This window comes from Medicago sativa, chromosome 8, assembly GCF_051527215.1.
Source record: "Medicago sativa cultivar Bolivia chromosome 8, Bolivia_mono, whole genome shotgun sequence".
Taxonomy (NCBI): domain Eukaryota; kingdom Viridiplantae; phylum Streptophyta; class Magnoliopsida; order Fabales; family Fabaceae; genus Medicago; species Medicago sativa.
The window spans coordinates 21,711,990-21,730,580 of record NC_140756.1 but is presented as its reverse complement, the minus strand read 5'-3'; the positions used below and the strand labels follow the sequence as shown (position 1 = coordinate 21,730,580).

Sequence of the window (18,591 nt, the reverse complement as noted above, 5' to 3'; positions counted from 1 at the left end):
AATAACAATGTCGCTCGTCACATCTCTTTATCAAACAACATATACGCTTTCTCCTTGTGAATCAATTGGCACGTTCTTAGGCTAAAGAAAACTTACATTGAAAGTGTTTATTGAAATTGATGTTTCTGGTGTGAGAAACATTGGAAGGAGAAGAGAGAAGGAAAGAACCAAAAATGGTGACTTCAAGACCTTGAGGTTAGCATTTCTTTTAGACTTTGAAAATTGGGAGGGCCTTACCAGTAGTGTACGTTGAGGAGAAAGAGCAAAAGAAAAGTAAATAGAAAAATTATTCGTTAAAATTGTAAATATCCATTAAAGTAGCCTTTAATTTTTACTCATACTGAGTTGCTAAGATCATTGTAATATGTAAGAATTGGAGTTTGAGTCTTAGATTCCTTATTTATTTTTAGGGATGAAATTTTGGTCCCTAGGTTACTTGAACAAAAAAAAAAATTGTCTTTTATTTTATTGTTAAATCGACAAATACATGCTTCAAATTATAAAATGTAACTCAAAATAGTCTCTTTATTGCTCTCTTCGTCCCAAATGATGAGTTTTTTTCATCGCCAACCAACATCCAAGAGTCTATTTTGAGTTAATGGAATAAACTCCCCATCGCGAACCATTGCGAAAACACCACTGCGTGCCCATGTAATGTCAGCCTCAACGGGTCTATATTTACGTATCAGCTTGCATTTGTCTGGTTCTTGCGTCTATGCACCACTAACAATGGCATTCTCCCCTCCCTTCGATCCTACCTTCCTCACCTCGGAACCCTCCTTCCCATTCAGCCGAACCACCACCTCCCCCACTCTCACAACTCCCTCGTCTTTCCCAATCTTTCCCTCCACCGGTTTCCCACTCCCTCTTCCTCCTCCCTCCACCTGCGCCTTACCACTCCCCTTTGATACCACACCACCACTCTTCCACACCTCTTATGTTTCATTCCTCTTGAATTGTGCTACCTTCGCCCAAATACGGAAGTCACCGAACCACACATTATTTAAGGCTTGAACAATCTTCTCAACATATCTAACCTTGAGAAACCGCACAAAACCATAAGCTTGAACCCTCGCATTACACCTCAGAGCCACATAAACATCATCCAAAATCCCGCACACCTCAAAACCCTTGCGTAAAAACCAGTAATTGGTACGTTTTAGAAAGTTTGTAAAATAGAAAGTAACAACTTACTTGTTCCATACTCCACAGACACAATACCGCCTTCATCCAAAACCTGTTCGCGAACTTCATCATCCCCAACAACAGTCCGTTTTCCAGCTAGGGTATCCTGCGATTGAGGACGATTTACCCGCTGCTGGTCGCGAACCACAACTGAAATCGTTCGATAATCCTGTTGTTGCACATGCGCATCCACCGAAACCCTAGCCTTGCCATACCTCTGATTAGTCCTTCCTCCTTGCTGCTGATTCCCAAGTCGTCTGTCCCGTCCTCGATCACCCTGTTCCTACGCTTTCTGATGTCTGGGCATCACCTCACACTAATCTCCCATATCCCCCCCCCCCCCATTTGGTGGCACCCTGCCTGGACCCTATTCCCCCCAGTGTTCCTCACTTCCGGCGAAAGATACTCCTAGCCAGGCCTGGAGCCGCCGCGATCACTCCCTCTCCTAATCTCCAGAGCGCTCATTTGTTTTTATATTACTACTATTTATATTCTTTGCTTCAGTCAAATCAATTAAAATTCCTTAAAAAAAACATTAATTTAAGCCTTTGTAATTATTTAATGGGTCTTGCTAACTTGTGCTCTTAGGGCACATGTTAAGGATTCTAAAAATAGCAAGTATTTTTTTTTAAAAGAAAAAATAGCAAGTATTTATTGAGAAGAATTAATTCACATGAATTATTTAACTTGTTGAGAAATTAATTAGCACAATTTCAAATACAAAATTTCTATGTTTTTTTTTTTTTTTTGTGATGGCCGGGGTTTGAACCCGGATCTTGCATATATTATGCATTGTCCCTATCAATTGAGCTAAGCTCATGAGGACCAAAAATTTTATGTTTAGTATATTAACACGTGCCCTAGCATTTCCCTTATTTAATTAATATATTATATTTCAGGAGTGCTATGAACACTCTCTTTCTAACGCTATCCCTAACACTCATTCCCTTATTAGGTGAAATTCATGTGGGTACCAAGGGTGGGCAAAAAAATCAAAAATACCAAATTGCTGAATTGAACTAAACCAAGCCAAAAAAAAAACACGAACCATTACTAACAATTAAGGAATTGAACTTAAAAAGTTCGGTTCAGTTCACGATTTATCAATTTAGTTGTAATAGTTCGGTTCGGTTTTAAAAACTTCTAAAATTCAATTTCGTTTAGTTTTTTATATTATTTTCAACAGTATCAATAATAACAATTCAGTTCAGTTTAAAATGCAAACAGTTTGGTTCAGTTCTGTTATTTTGAATTTAACAAACAATTTGGTTCAGTTCAATTTTCATCCCGAACCAAACCATACCCACCCTTAGTGGGCACCACACATTCGAAACGAATCCTACATAAAGTTGTGAGACCTACGTGGGTTTCACCCAATATGAAAATGAGTGTTGAAAGAGTGTTCCTAGCATTTTTCATTAGATTTTATCCTCGAGTTCAAATGGCAAGAACACCTTAATATGTAATGACTTAGGTTTAAGTTATGGATTCCCCATTTATTCATCTTAGAGAATAAATTTTTCGTCACTAGACTACTTAAACAAAGAAAAGTAGTATTTCATTTCTTATGTTATTTTTTGAATGACAAATACATCCTTAAAATATAAAATGTAAGTCAAAATAGTTTCTCTATTACTCCATTCATTCCAAATTATAACTCATTTTGTACTTTCCACATAAGTTAAGAAATGCGATTAATTTTGAATGCAAAAGAGAAATTAAGAGTTATTTTACAAAATTAATCTTCATTCATAGAATGTGAAAGATAAATTAAAAAAATAAAATAAGAGAGAGTAATAAATAGATAAGAGTAAAATTGAAAAAGTAACCTTAATGTTTCATTGATTTTTTTTTCACCACCAAAAAAAAAATAGTAATTTTTTTCCAAATCAACATGCAATGTGACATCTCTATATAACATTATCACGTCATAATCTCTAATAATAAAAGTAAATATAGAAATCAATTCGAACAAAATTTCATAATTCTGAATCCTGAATTGCTTTTCAAGATTTTTGCATTACTCCTAAGTTATGTGGAGCCTATGATTCCTTTCTTCAATGCTCGTAATTGGTTTTGGAAGAGTGTTGGTCACACTCTTTCTGATACGGTTTGGTTCAACACTCTTCCTCGACTTTTGTTGGCGGACTTTATGAAAAAATCGTTTTGGATTGTCTAATTATCATTTTTACTTGTGCAGTTTTCCTTGCTTTGTTTTTCTTTCCATTTTTTTTCCCTTACTTCGAGGGTTTTAGTTTAGTCCCCCTCTTATATATATATTTTTTTCTCTTTTTTTAATAATATATATTGAATAGGGGCATAGGATGGGGTCTCAGGTAGGCTAATCTCGTTGGGATATTTCAGACTCTCCTTGTTCACCAAGAAACCAAAATTGTGCCATGTCTCAGTCCCTTTGATTTAACTTATGCATATATTAAACACGTTCTACTACTTATCCTGTTGGGTTGAAACTCGAGTTCGTTTGGTGCACATGATTTGATAGAGATATGATATGATATGATATGAATCTGGATAAGGATAGGAAAAAATATAAACATGATAAACATTTATCCTATCACATGTTTGTTGTACAATGATAACAAACATGATATCATATATATCACAATTAAATGACAAAATTACCCTTATAATTAATTATATATTTTAACATTTTTTAATTAAATATAATTAAGCTATTATTAATTATACAAATTTATAAAATAAAATAAAAAATTGTATCGTCTTCTTCCTTTTTTTGAGGGGCACCGTATTCTTCATTCTTCAATTACAACCTGCCCTTCTTAATCCAAAATTGTGTTGTGATTTGTTGAATTAAATTAAGGCTAAAATGCACTTTTGGCCCCCTAAGTTTGGCCTGGTAGCGATTTTGGCCCCCTATTAAAAAAAATGACTTTCCAGCCCCTCAACTTCATCCCCTTCTGCAACTCATAGGCCCCTTCTGATTTTGACCTGGTCAAAATCCAGATGACCAATCATTGGACGCCACGTGGATAATTTTTTAATTAAAATTTTAAAAAAAGCCACATGTGTATTTTAAAAATAAAAAAATTAAAAAAAAGAAAGGGCAAGGAATGGCACGTGACATTCATCCCCTTCAACAACATAATTCATCACTTCACTATCCCATTCATCCCCTTCAAAAACATATTCATCATCCTTCAACTAAAATTTCCAGAAACACAAGACAACTACCTCACTTTCATAACTTTGAGCATATTTGCGTCCATATTTTCTGCACAGTGGATCCATAGCCCAAACCCATGAATCTGCTATATTTTCTGCCAGTGATACTCCTGTTAATACATACAGCATTGCTTGAACAGCTTCACCTTCGTTATTGTTCAGTTCACGCCCCCAGCACAGCCTCCAACTCCAATACCCGCAAGACAAAACAATCCTGAAAAAATGTCTTCTAAAATCGAAGAGCAAAACCATTTATCTGGCCAGAACATGGTGTTATCACCTGATCCCATCTCTTAATGAAAACAGATTGCGATTAACCCCATGCCACTTTGTGCCACCTCCAATGTTGACAATATTGCGCCACCACAAAGAGCATTTATTATGCGCTATGTTTCCTCCATTACCCTAACAACCAAATCTCAATCCAAACTCTTACGAAGAAATTCAATACCCTAGTTCTTCAAGGTAAAGCCTTAATTGGATTTCGAAATACCCTTATTGCTTCCAATTTCACATCGACAGAGATTTTTGTAATCAACGGTGACCGCTGATGATTGCTTTAAGGTAACCGTCGTGGATGTGGATGTTGAGGGTCGTAGGTTTGACTCTGTACATGGTGGAAATCAGATCTAAATGGACCAGGAAATTGAAACAATACAGGTTGAAGAAATGGTGGGTGGAAGATAAAAAAAGGTGGATTGATTGATGAAAAATTGAAACAAAAATCCCTCGTTAGGATTTTCTTTCTTTCTTCATCCATTAGTAGGATACATATAAGTATGAGAAGAGGTTTGAGAGTTGAAGTTGGAGTGAGATTGAGTGGTTTGAGAAAGAGAAAGAAAAAGCAGTGGGTTCTTTGAAGATGATGGTTTGATGTTGATAGTTGTTGCTGTGTTTGAATATGGGAAGATGATGAACAGTGGTGATGATGAATATGAGAAGAAGATGGGGAAGAATTAAGAATCACGTGCTCCTTTCCTTTCCCTTTCCTTTTTTTAATTTTTTAATTTTTAAAATACACATGTGGCTTTTTTTAAATTTTAATTAAAAATTTATCCACGTGGCATCCATTGATTGGCCATCTGGATTTTGACTCGGTCAAAATCAGAGGGGGCCTATGACTTGCATAAGGGGGTGAAGTTGGGGGGCTGGAAAGTCATTTTTTTTAATAGGGGGCCAAAATCGCTACCGGGCCAAACTTAGGGGGCCAAAAGTGCATTTTAGCCTTAAATTAACCCCTTTGTGTAACTCCATTCCATCTTGTAAAAATTTCATACACCAGTAGCAAAATAGATGATTAAAAGATGGATGAAAAATGGTGAATTGGTAGAGAGAACATGATAATAGAGATGGTTATGGAGGAAACGATGACGTAGAGGAGATGATTATCTATTTATCTCTACCATGTTACAGATCTCTTTCTACCGTATTATAGATCTGATAATTTGTTACCAATTCACAACAAACAAACAATTATGCAGGTGCAGGAAAAAGTGATTGTATGGTGGAATTGGGGTCAAATCTGTGACAGATCATATAGATGGCGTTGAAGAGTTATGGAGCAAGGGGTGGATGTGGATGAATGGGGAGGAGACAGAACATGAACAACGGATTGAGTCAGGATAGGATATTCTAATCATATCCTGTCTCTTTATCCTGCGCACCAAACGGGGTCTAAGCGTTTCATTTATGCAGGAGTAGCCTTAGAATGCGTCAAAGTTAAACCTATTTCTAATTACCTCTTTCAAACATATATACATTTCTGATATAATATTAACAATCCCATCATATTACTAGATAATGATAATATAATGTAATGATAATATTATGTCTAGTCTAACGAAGAAAAATAATGCAAAGGAGGCCTAAAGAGGGAATTATATCATGGCTTGGTCAACAAACAAGAAAATGACACACTACATTACATTATTCTTTTTATTTTTAAGTCGGAAATTTAAGGTTCAAACTCCGACAACTACATATAGTAATATCTCTATCAAATGAGTTATCATAACGTATATTGTATTCTTATTTTTACACATCGAGAAAACAACAATGCATTTATTTTATCTTACAAACAACTGTAAGGGCACCACAACATGCCACTCCTGCTTCTTTCAAACCTTTTCATCATCAAATTAAGCCACAAATTTTAGAACTAGATAAATATAAAGAAACTATAACTATGTGAAATTTGAATATTATTACTGTAATATCCCGCCTGTCAGCATCGGTATATTACCCGTGATCGTGCCAGAGGAACTAAATCATGGAAAGTAAGTTATTGGAAATATTTTATGACATGTCAGCACAATGTGGATAAAGTATCAGCGATGTTTAAAACACGTTTATGGCAAGGGCATAATGGTAATTGCACGTTTAAAGGATATTTATTTGTGTTGGGCACAAAATATCTCATTTCCCCCTTGTGTTTCTCTCTCTAGGGTTGAGAGAAAGTTTTGCTCTCCCTTCTCTCTAACCCATCGCCCTCTTCCTCTCTTTTCCTCCATCAAACCTTTGCAAATCGTCTTCCCTCAAGGCAAGGCTTTAACTTATGTTTCTTCAAGATTATAGAGAAGTATGCAAGCTAGAGTTTGTTTGAATCCTCCCTTTCATCTCATCTCTCACGCCACTCTCTCTTTTCCTCTTCACCAATCTTCCATGGAACTTCATCCTCTCATGGTAAGCTTCTAAACTTGTTCCTTTATGATCATTTAAGATTAAGGAGGTATGATTTATGTTTGATTTCTTCTATTTCTTCTCTTGAAGAAGTGATTGGAAACCTAGGGTTTGATTGGTGTTGAGTGAGGTCTATGTTTGAGGCTTGGACTAGTATATGTTATGGATTTAACAAGATCAAGGATGTAGCATGAGTATGGAATGGATGATTCCAATACTCTCTCTCTCACAAGGAGTTCTCTTGAGGTTAAGGTTTGGTTATGTGTGATTGAGGGTGATGTTGGAGCATGGCTTTGAGCATAACAAGGAGTCTTGGTTTGCAAGGAAAAAGGATGACAAGTTTGATGGCTTGGGCTAAGATTTCAATAGAATCAAGTTAGGGTTTTGATGTTTGGGCTTGGAAGCTTGGAATGTCTCAAGAAACTTGTTAGGTGAGTTCCATAGCTAGTTTTCCTACCCTTTGGGATCATGTTTATGCCATATTAGTTTATTATGAAAACTATGTAAAGTCTAGGATTATGTATTGTGATAGTTGCCCCTTTTCTTGCCATGCATGCAAAACATGTTTATACTTGCCAAATGAATGTTTTATAAGTTTCCAATGATCAAATATGTTCCAAAACACATAGAGACACTTGGTTTGAGGTTTTTGGGTCAAAAATACCATTTTTAAGTGTTCTGGACTGTCCTAACTCGCTACGGCGAGCTAGAACTCCGAAAGGGGGGTCCTGCTCGCCCCCAACTCGCCACGGCGAGTTACCACTCGCCTCCCCAGCAGAATCACTCGCCTAGGCGAGCAAGACAGTGAGAAACCTCAATGTTTTGCTTGCTTCAGGCAGGCATGGGGATTCGCGATGCGGTTTTCTCCGTGGTGTCTTTTTACGAAAGTAAACCCCTCAAACCACTCAAACCAAGGTCCTAAATGATGATCAAAGAAAGCATGATTCTTATGATGTGAAGCAAGTATTAAGCATGTTAGTAAGGCATGACATACGAGAGAAATCATGTCATGAAACGGGTAGCAAATTATCCATTAAGCAAGGGAAAACTAGAGCCTCGACATAGTTGTCGAGAACTAGCTAGTTAACATGAATTCTTAGAATGACAAGATGCGAAGTGTAAACTCTTCGCATATGTTTAAGAGTGTTTAGCAAGCATGTTAAGTCATGGTTTGATTAGTTAATCACTCCACCATGATTAAGAATTTACAAGCATGAACAAGTATAAGATTACCGCTAATCGGATCGACTCAAGGGTCCGAGGTATTAAGCAAGCAAGTATGAATATGTTTATGTATACATACGACAAGACTGTGACTTATTAAGTAGGTGGCATGTCTCTTGCTATCCACATCAGGGGGATACAAGAGGTTCTCGATCTAAGGGGAACGGTTCAAGCCGTAAGGGACCCGCATGTCACTGAAATTAACAAGACGTAGGTGCTCGTGTCTCTTGTTATCCACGCCAGGGGGATACAAGAGGTTCTCGACCTAAGGGGAACGGTTCAAGCCGCAAGGGACTCGCACGACACCGAGGGAGTCCGATGTACGTACATCGGTCATGTATGGGATTGTACTCGGGGTTACTCCACCCGGGACTTTCCGTAAAATGAACCAAGATAATGATGGTTTGTTCAACGCTAACCTAATGAATGAACTTAGATACGTTTATGCATGATACGAATACAATTATGTTTCTTATGATTATGATTATGTTATGACATGTAAGAATGAGTCCATGCACGTTTATGTTTAAGAACTAGAGCACTAGGTGCTATAAGACAAGTACAAGGCATGGAATAGAACAAGTAATGAACATGATACCAATGACGATCTTAGGTTTCCCCTAATCGTCCGGTTTAGAATCGTGCCATGATTATGTTATGTTTAGGCATTGATACGTATAGCGTATTCTTGGCAATGCGGTTCTAGATTTCCCCCTCGACCGCCATGACACGTATAGGAAGTGAAGCCTATAACAAGTGAGATAAGCCTATGACGGGTCTAGCACGCACTACCGTCTAGGAAACATGACCACACACGTATAATCAACCGTCAGGTTGTAATGTAGACACGTGGTGACCGTAGGTTTCCCCTGAGGTTACCTATAGCCTAGGATTTAGGGGAACTCACTGAGACATTATGTCTCATCCCAATCCTTATTTGTTTCAGATAAACAGGTTGGATGTCAAGATAGTAGCCGGATGGATTTTCAGCAAGAGCTCGTTCGTACAAGAAGCATGAAGAATATGGATCTCAATGATGTACATGTTTTAAATTAGATAAGATATGATGTATTGATAATGTACGAACGCGTTTAGTTGTATATAATATTCATCTGGAATTTTATTGTTGTATATTTTAATGTATCCAATACTGAACTTAACGCACGTGCTAGACTTTCTAGATACGTCTAGTATGGGTGTTACAATTACATTGTTCAATAAAAGTAAAAAGAGTTTTGGATTAAAAATAAAACTCGCCATTGAATTGAAAAACTATCATATAAGTTATGTACATACTTATCCCTCAACAAAAAAAAAGGTTATGTACTTATGTCTATAAAATCATTTGATATGTCATTAGGATATAACCAATTTGATGGCTTAAGACACAGGACGTCGAGGGTTTGGTAAAATAAAATACGGAATACACTAACATAAAATTACAAAAATAAAATAAAATTAATCCATATAGATTGTCAGTGTAAATGTGTTTTACATTATCAGACAATTATAATTGTTAGTTCATTCAAATGTTGAACTTTTTTCATAACTATTTTTAAAGTCATTCATTTAATTCCTTCAAAAAATTCATTTAATTGGTTGTGATATATTGCCACCGTAAAAAATTTTACACTATCGGTACATACAAATTAAACTCAAAATTTTTATATTTGACAAAAAGTTATTGAACGGTGTGTAACTTTACTCAATTTTAAAAATAAATAATGCTAAGAATAAAATATACCATAACCTACCAAATTTGGAAGGGTTCCTTATGACATCAAAAGATAGATGATAGAAATCAAAATATGAATATTTAAATCCTTTGAGCTGTTTTGTTAAATTCTTAAGTTCCATAGATAATTTTGTGTTGTGCACTTCAGCAAGTGCTGAAAACTCTTCAATGCAAGAACCTGGTTTAGATCCATTTACAAATGCCTTGATGGCTGGGAAACAACCAAGAGATAGTTGATTAAGAATCCCAAATTTCCTCCCTCCCATCTCGTGTATTACCTGAAATTAAATATTGGAATGGATCAGATATATAAACAATTAGAATAGTAGAAGATCTATCATCTATGACATGTTTGAATAAACGGCTTAATTAATTTCATATATGTTATAAGTTGTTTTTATAAGTTATTATTGCGAGCTTATAAAAATAAGTTGAAAACATGCTATAAACATTTTTTTAGGCAAGAAACAAAAATATATTAAATAAAAAACAAGAGATGCATAGCGTGGCGGTATACAACCCAAATGGGAATAACACAATACATTACAGACTAGATAGATCAACCCTAAGTAATCCTAACAGAAAAAACACTCCTCATGAATACAACCAGTGCATCCGTGTACGAGCACAAAAACATGATATAAACATGTATGTCATGAGTTGTTTTCGTAAGCTCTCTCAAACAATCTTACAAATTTTGATACCGATAAAAGAAGTTTAAATAAATCAATCTAAACATGCTTTTATTATAACGAAATGAACTTCCACATAAAAAATACACAAGTAAGGTAACTCTTACATACTTTGATCACATCTGTGAGATTACCAACTACCATGGATACATATTTTTCATGAGTGTATAAGCTGGAATTTTCTACAAAATAATCATTGTTTCCTATGTTAATCAAGTAAACAGCTTTGGCCAACATAGTTGTGGTTTCTTCATCTCCTAGTTTTTGTCTCAATACTTTCTTGACATTCTTGAAATAATTCAATTGTGTCTTTAGATCTATCACCTGGAAATATATAAACACTTACTTAGATTTTTTGATATAAAAATGACGATGTACGAAATTTTTTATTGACGTGGCATAAAACCTACTGATGTGGAATCATCCAGTTGAATTTATAATATATATATATTTTTCAAAAAAAAAATGCCACATCATAATTTTTTATTTAAATTTTTTGATGAGTGAACAAAAAAATGGATTATTTAAAGAGCGGTTTTTTGAACAAGTAAACCACAATTAAGCTAAAAATTAACATGCACGACATTATTGAATTAAGAGAAATGTTAATAAGTGTCTCCGAAGTACTCTTTGAATATCCAAATTGATAAGATTTTATAAAATTTTGTACATTTATTGCTTTAGAAATTGAATTCCTTAATTTTTTTAAAACATAATTTCTTCATTAGTGTAAAAGTAGCAGGTTTTATGAATATATTGGTATGTATTTTATTGATAATAGAGGGTCTATTTATACATATATTGGACCCTGTATTTAATTTACAATATCTCCCTATCTCTTGAGATTCTATAACCGAAAGGAATAATTACATAAGTGATTTAAAGGAGAATTAATATGCTAAATGACTCCTTGGCTGAGCTAAATGACTCCTTAGTTACAGACCCTTAATTACAGCACTGACTTAATTCAACACCCCCTCTCAAGTTGGTGCATGGATATCATGCATTCCCAACTTGATCAAAGAGTCCTCCAAAGCACTCATAGATACTCCTTTGGTAAGAATGTCTGCTAGTTGGTGTTCAGACTTCACAAATGGAAAGGCAACAATCCCAGCTTCAAGTTTTTCCTTAATAAAATGTCTGTCAATTTCAACATGTTTTGTTCTGTCATGTTGCACAGGGTTATGAGCAATTTCAATTGTTGAGGTATTGTCACAATGCAGTTTCATTTCTTCTTTTGGTCCGAATCCAAGATCTTCAAGCAAAGTTTTAAGCCACAACAGTTCACAAACTCCAAGTGCCATGCCTCTAAATTCTGCCTCTGCACTAGACCTTGCTACTACATGTTGTTTTTTACTTCTCCAAGTTACAAGGTTTCCTCCCACAAAAGTAAAATATCCAGAAGTGGACCTTCTATCATCTGCTGAACCAGCCCAATCAGCATCAGTATATCCATCTACTCTAAGATGACCATGTTTTGAAAACAATATTCCCTTACCAGGAGTAAACTTCAAGTACCTCAAAATTCTCTCTACAGCATCCATATGAGGCTTTCGTGGGTCGTGCATGAATTGACTCACCACATTCACTGCATATGCTATGTCGGGTCTAGTATGAGATAAGTAAATTAACTTTCCAACAAGTCGTTGATATCTCCCTTTGTCGGTACTGGCTGCACTTGAACATAGAAAATACTTGTGATTTTGTTCGATGGGAGTGTTTACTGGTTTGCACCCAAGCATTCCTGTCTCAGACAACAAATCAAGGATGTATTTTCTTTGGGATAAGAAGATTCCATGTTTTGATGGAGCCACTTCGATTCCAAGAAAATATTTTAAGTCTCCAAGCTTTTTCATCTCAAATTCAGAAGCCAAATATTTTTGTAAGCTAGAAATGCTATCATAATCATTTCCCGTTACAATCATGTCATCAACATAAATAATCAAGGCAGTAATTTTACCTTGACTCTGTCTTATAAAAAGTGTGTGAGCTGAATTACTTTGCTTGTAGCCAAAATTCTTCATGGATTTGGTAAATCTACCAAACCACGCTCTCGGAGATTGTTTCAACCCGTAAAGAGCCTTTTTCAGCTTGCACACCATAGAAGTAGTTGAGTATTCAGATATACCCGGAGGAGGGTCCATATAAACTTCTTCAGACAATTCTCCGTGCAAAAATGCATTTTTAACATCAAATTGGAGGAGAGGCCAATTCAGATTTGCAGCAAGCGACAATAGTACTCTCACAGTGTTTAGTTTTGCAACTGGTGCAAATGTGTCTTGATAATTTATCCCATAAGATTGAGTGTAGCCCTTTGAAACTAACCGGGCTTTGTATCTCTCAATAGTTCCATGCACTTTGTGCTTGATAGTGAATACCCACCTGGATACTACTGTTTTTTTGTGTTTAGGTAATGGAACAAGTTCCCACATACTATTCTTCTTTAATGCTGCCATTTCTTCTTCCATAGCTTGCGTCCATTTTGGATCTGCTAGAGCTTCCTGTAAATCATTAGGAATAGAGACAACAGATAATTGTGACACAAAAGCACTATATGATCTGGATAACTTGTGAGATGACACATAATTTCCTATAGGGTATTTGGTATTAGATTTTAGATCAGGTTCATAACAGATTTTGGGTTGTCCACGATTTGATCGGGGTGGGAGACGATATTGACTCAATTCAGGTATATCACTGGATGCACTTTGATTTTCATCAATCAATATTTGATGATACCTCAAGTGATTGTTCTAAAGTGGATTGGATCGGTGGTATTGGTGTGGGATGTCTTGTACTTTCAGTGTTTTGAGGACCAACAGAAGGTGTATTTTGAGGACCAACAGAAGGTGTATTTGGTTCAACTTCCATTTCTTGAGTTGCATTAGCATTGGATTTTATTTCCAAATGGAGGGACATTATATCCTGAGTATTATGGTTCTACAATTCATCATTCTCATCACCCCTCTGAAATGAAGAACCAATAGTATTGATAGACTAAAAAAGTTCATGTTCATGAAATGTAACATCCAAAGAAACATAAAGTCGTTTAGATGTTGGATGATAGGCTCGATATCCCTTTTGTGTCATATTATACCCTACAAACACACATTTCATAGCTCGTGGTTCAAGTCTTGTACGCTGGTGTGAGTGTAAATGGACATAGATAACACATCCAAAAATGTGTGGTTCCAAGTGAGCAGTTGGAGGTAAGGTGCAGTGGTCAGCAAGGGCATTCAATGGTCTCTTGAAATTCAAAATGCTTGAGGGAACTCGGTTAATTAAATAGAAAGCAAATCTCAAAGCTTCACCCTAAAGATAGGTGGGAACATTTCCATCAATTAGCAATGATCTGGTAACATAGAATAGATGTCTATTTTTTCGCTCAGCAACTCCATTTTGCTGAGGGGTATACGGACATGATGTTTGATGGATAATGCCCAAAGAGTTCATAAAATATTTTAATTCTTGTTGAAAATATTCCCCTCCATTATCAGATCTAACAACTTTTATGCAAGTCTGAAATTGTACTTCAACCATTTTTTGAAAACATTTGAATACTTTAACTACATCACTCTTATGTTTCAATAAATACAACCAGGTCATCCTTGTGCAATCATCAACAAAGGCAACAAACCATCTCATTCCATTCTGAGTAGGCATAGGGGCAGGGCCCCAAACATCAGTATGTATAAGTGAGAAAGATGTATTAACTTTTGTATTATTCAAAGGAAATGATACACGATGACTCTTGGCCAGTACACATGTTTCACAATGAAAATTTGAGGAATTACAATGAAGAAACAATGATGGGAATAATCTTTTAAGGTAACCAAATGAAGGATGTCCTAGACGTCTATGCCACAACCAAATTACTTCTTCATTTTCCTTTTTCAAGTTGCCATTCATTAGGTGAGCCTTGACTTCTCCTTTTTTCTCATGAAAGTTGTCTTCCAATTCCAAATAATATAAACCACCACTCCTTTTACCATTTCCAATCTTCTTCTTGGTATGGATATTCTGTAACACACAATGTGTTGGAAAGAAAGTAATAACACATTCATGAGACTTGGTGTGTTGACTGACAGAAAGAAGATTACAATTTAGTGAAGGAACAAATAGGACATTAGAAATGGTCAAGGAAGGGGATATATGAACACTACCCATTCCTGTGACTGGGGATGAAATACCATTTGCATTGATAATAGCAGGCTTAGAATTATTAGTTGACAAATTTGTGAATTTTGCATGGTCACAAGTCATATGATCAGTAGCACCTGTGTCAATTATCCAATCTCTATTCTTAGTGAAAACAGAAAAACTATAGGAAGAGTTAGAGGTACCTGATTGGGCAACTAAACCAGTAGCAATGGCGGGAGCTGCAGTACTCGTAGGAACAAAATTGTTCTTTGAGCTTTCTATCTTTGGTCCAGTTCTACCTTTCGGGTGCCATTCAGGATATCCGTGGAGCTTAAAGCAATTCTCTGCTAAGTGATTATCGCCATTTCAGTAGGTGCACTTGCGAATTCCCCTTTTTTGAGTTGAATTTTTTTTTTTTTTTGCAATCATAGCAACTCCTTCATTTGATGCTCCATGTAGCATAGTTCCTTGGCGATTAGCCTCTGCACATACATTTGTATAGGTAGTTTGGATGGAAGAGGAATAGTGGAATGGATTCGTCCACGAACTCCATCAAGATGAGAATCCAGTCCAGCAAGGAAAACATACACTCTATGAGAATTCACCTTCGTCGTGTATGACTCGACATCTTTCGGGCACTCCAACGTACAATTCTCAATAGCATCAAGTTCTTGCCAGAGCTTCTGTAGTTTACCAAAATAGGCAATAACAGATCCTCCATTCTGACTAACAGAAGATATTTCACAATATAATTGATATGCCTTAGATGCATCTTGACTTACAGAGTATGTTTTCTTGGTCGTTTCCCATATTTCCTTGGCAGTGGGAAGACGAATGAACAAAGATCTGACATCTTTGGTCCTGGCGTCCAAAAGCCAAGATTTGATCATGCAGTTATCATCTTGCCATGTTTCATATTCTTCAGATTCTTTGTCTTCTGGAGCATCCTTTTTTCCAGAGATGAAGCCCCTTTTTTTTCTCCCTCTGATTTTGTTCTCTGCATTTAGAGACCATTCGACGTAGTTGGTATCATCAAGACGTTCAGGGGTAAGTAACGAAGAGAACTCTTGCAAATGAATGATAGATGATGTGTTCTCCTTTACAGGTGCATCATCACTGTTTTTTTGGTTGGACATTAGGAAGGATCAATCTCTGATTCCTAGGGTAAAGAAGAGGTAATCAGAGATAGCTTTGATACCATGTAAAAGTAACAGGTTTTATGAATATATTGGTATGTATTTTATTGATAATAGAGGGTCTATTTATACATATATTGGACCCTGTAATTAAGCTACAATATCTCCCTATCTCTTGAGATTCTATAACTGAAAGGAATAATTACATAAGTGATTTAAAGGAGAATTAATATGCTAAATGACTCCTTGGCTGAGCTAAATGAATCCTTAGTTATAGACCCTTAATTACAGCACTGACTTAATTCAACAATTAGGAATGTTTAAAAAGTGTCCCGGAAACACTCGTTAACAAGACCATTAAATTAACAACATTAAATTGACCCGTCCTTGATTGGTTTCTACTAAAGCCCCAGCTGCTGCTGATGCAAAATTGATTCCATTAATATATTCTTGAGAACCAGGAAATAGGTAAGGTTGAGTTAACGGCAACTTAGCATACTCAGCTGTAACAAATTAGAAGAAAAACAAAAAACATAAAAACCAACACAATCATTAACCGTTTCAACTTTTTGAATGTTTTTATAAAAAAAAAAAATTTGAGAGAAATTTATGAAGTATCATATAAGTGCTTACATATAAGATATTTTTATAATAAAAATTTAAATAAAATCAATTAAGTCAGTGCTGTTTTGATAACTTAGTATAAAAATGAGTTGAAACAATTACCTACGTCCATCAGAAACTCTACCAGTTGGATATTTGAAGAAGGTTTCACCATATGGTGAGTAATTAACCTGATAATCAGTAGTTGTATTGATGTAATTATTGTTTCCAACATCAAAGAATGAATCTCGAAATACAAATAATGCAACATGTTCTTTTGGCAGACATATGTTACCAATGCACTGTGTTGAAATTAGCATTCCATAACTTAGGAAGAAAAATTAGGAAACAAAAATTGAATTTTTTGCTTGCCATCTAAGTTAATTTCTCCTAATACTCTTCGGATTCTTATTTTTGGTGATGAATACTCTTCAGATTCTATCAATATATATAGTCATATGATGTAATTATCCAAGCAAATGATCTACGAATTGTGTAAAAAGTCTAACTAAGAATAATTAAAATTTATATTGGAAATTCCGTTGTGATTGTTTTTAAATTTCGTTGGAAATTTACTTACTTTGTCAACTAATATAATGAAAGTCCTCGTGAGCATAGCTCGGTTGGTATGAACATCGCATAAATATATGCAAGATCCAGGATTCAAACCCCGGCCACCACAAAAAAAAAACTAATATAATGAAAATTACTGCCCTAACTAGGAATAATTTGTTTCCCTTCAAAAAAAAGAAAAAAAATTTGTTTATATAACGATGACAATAATCACTACTAGAAAATTCGCTTTTTGCGACGGAAATTTGTGAGGAATTCGTTGGAAATTTACTTACTTTGTCAACTAATTTTTTTATTAATAACAATGACTTTAATGTTTGTCGAACTTCGTCCTTTAAAATTACAAAATCAAACTCTTATCTATAAACCAGCGTCCTTTCTTCCTCTCTCTCCTCTCCTTCTCAAACCCTAGCCGTCACTCTTTTCTTCTTCTTGTCGGAGGGGTGGTTTAGGGTCAATTTTGACCCAAAAATCACCCCTCCGAGTTGCTTTTCCTTCTATCCTATTTGAATAAGTGATTTCACATATTTTCTTTCTGTTTTCTTTCGTTTTTCTGTGATTTTGTCGTCTCTGAACGACTCTATTTGCTTTGATTTTCCGTCTTTGTGCGGTGTATTTTGATTCAGGTTGAAAGATTAGCTTTGAGCAGGTGGAGATCCGATCAATGACAATGACTTTGGCGTCGTCAACGTTGCAGATCCGGAGACATGAGTTTTCCGGAGACTTGAATATAGTCATATTAGTCATACTTGTAGGCATAGATACTTTGCCGTTTTATGCTATTAACATGGATGTTGTGAGTTTGTTCGCAGATTCATCCTTTTTGTTTTTAGCGAATTTGGATTTGTATTGTATCGATGTACTCTATCAATTTGAATGAATGAATATCGTTTACTTTTGTAAAAAAAAAAAATCAAACTCTTATCTAGTATTTTTGAACAGCTAATGGAATAATAAAATAATATTATAGTCAAGTAATTCCATTCAAAAAATATGCATTCAACAAAATTGATTAGACTTGAAAATAATTGATGTATAGCGGAAGTAGAGTAGGTTTGAACCTGCTCTGATACCATCAGAGTAAAATCCCGCCATGGGAAGAGAAAAACGGTTATTTATTTCCAGAAAAATCAATTATCATTCATTAGCTTGCAATGGTACATGCTTATATACAACTGGCCGCTTAAAAAATTCCCCCTTTCTTCCTCTCTCTCTTCTCTCCTTCTCAAACCCTACCTGTCATCCCTTTTTTCTTCTTCTTTTCAGATGGGTGATTTAGGGTCAATTTTGACCCAAAAACCACTCCTCTGAATTGTTTTTCCTTCTATCCTAATTGAATAAGTGATTTCACATATTCTCTGTTTTCTTTCTTTTGTTTTTGTGATTTCGTCGTCTCTGAACGACTCTGTTTGTTTTGATT

General features: G+C 35.5%; 1 protein-coding gene across 1 annotated transcript; it reads right to left on the bottom strand.

Annotated features, from left to right (window-relative positions):
* Positions 1 to 713: 713 nt before the first annotated feature.
* Positions 714 to 16,918, bottom strand: LOC146897803 (GDSL esterase/lipase 1-like). Its single transcript, XM_085736468.1, has 7 exons — positions 16,726 to 16,918; positions 16,377 to 16,498; positions 10,831 to 11,043; positions 10,037 to 10,305; positions 4,399 to 4,603; positions 1,195 to 1,468; positions 714 to 934 (listed from the first exon to the last, which is right to left on the bottom strand). The coding sequence occupies exons 1-7, from the start codon at positions 16,916 to 16,918 to the stop codon at positions 714 to 716; spliced, it is 1,497 nt and encodes a 498-aa protein (XP_085592594.1).
* Positions 16,919 to 18,591: the final 1,673 nt, after the last annotated feature.

Bases quoted from the DNA above. Each gene is read 5' to 3' on its own strand.
- LOC146897803 (XM_085736468.1), bottom strand. From the start codon at position 16,918: ATGCTAATTTCAACACAGTGCATTGGTAACATATGTCTGCCAAAAGAA. The intron at 16,499-16,725 runs GTAGGTAATTGT...AATTTGTTACAG, and splicing joins TGGTAGAGTTTCTGATGGAC to CTGAGTATGCTAAGTTGCCG. The intron at 1,469-4,398 runs GTAGTTGTCTTG...CAGAAAGCGTAG, and splicing joins CTCAAAGTTATGAAAGTGAG to GAACAGGGTGATCGAGGACG.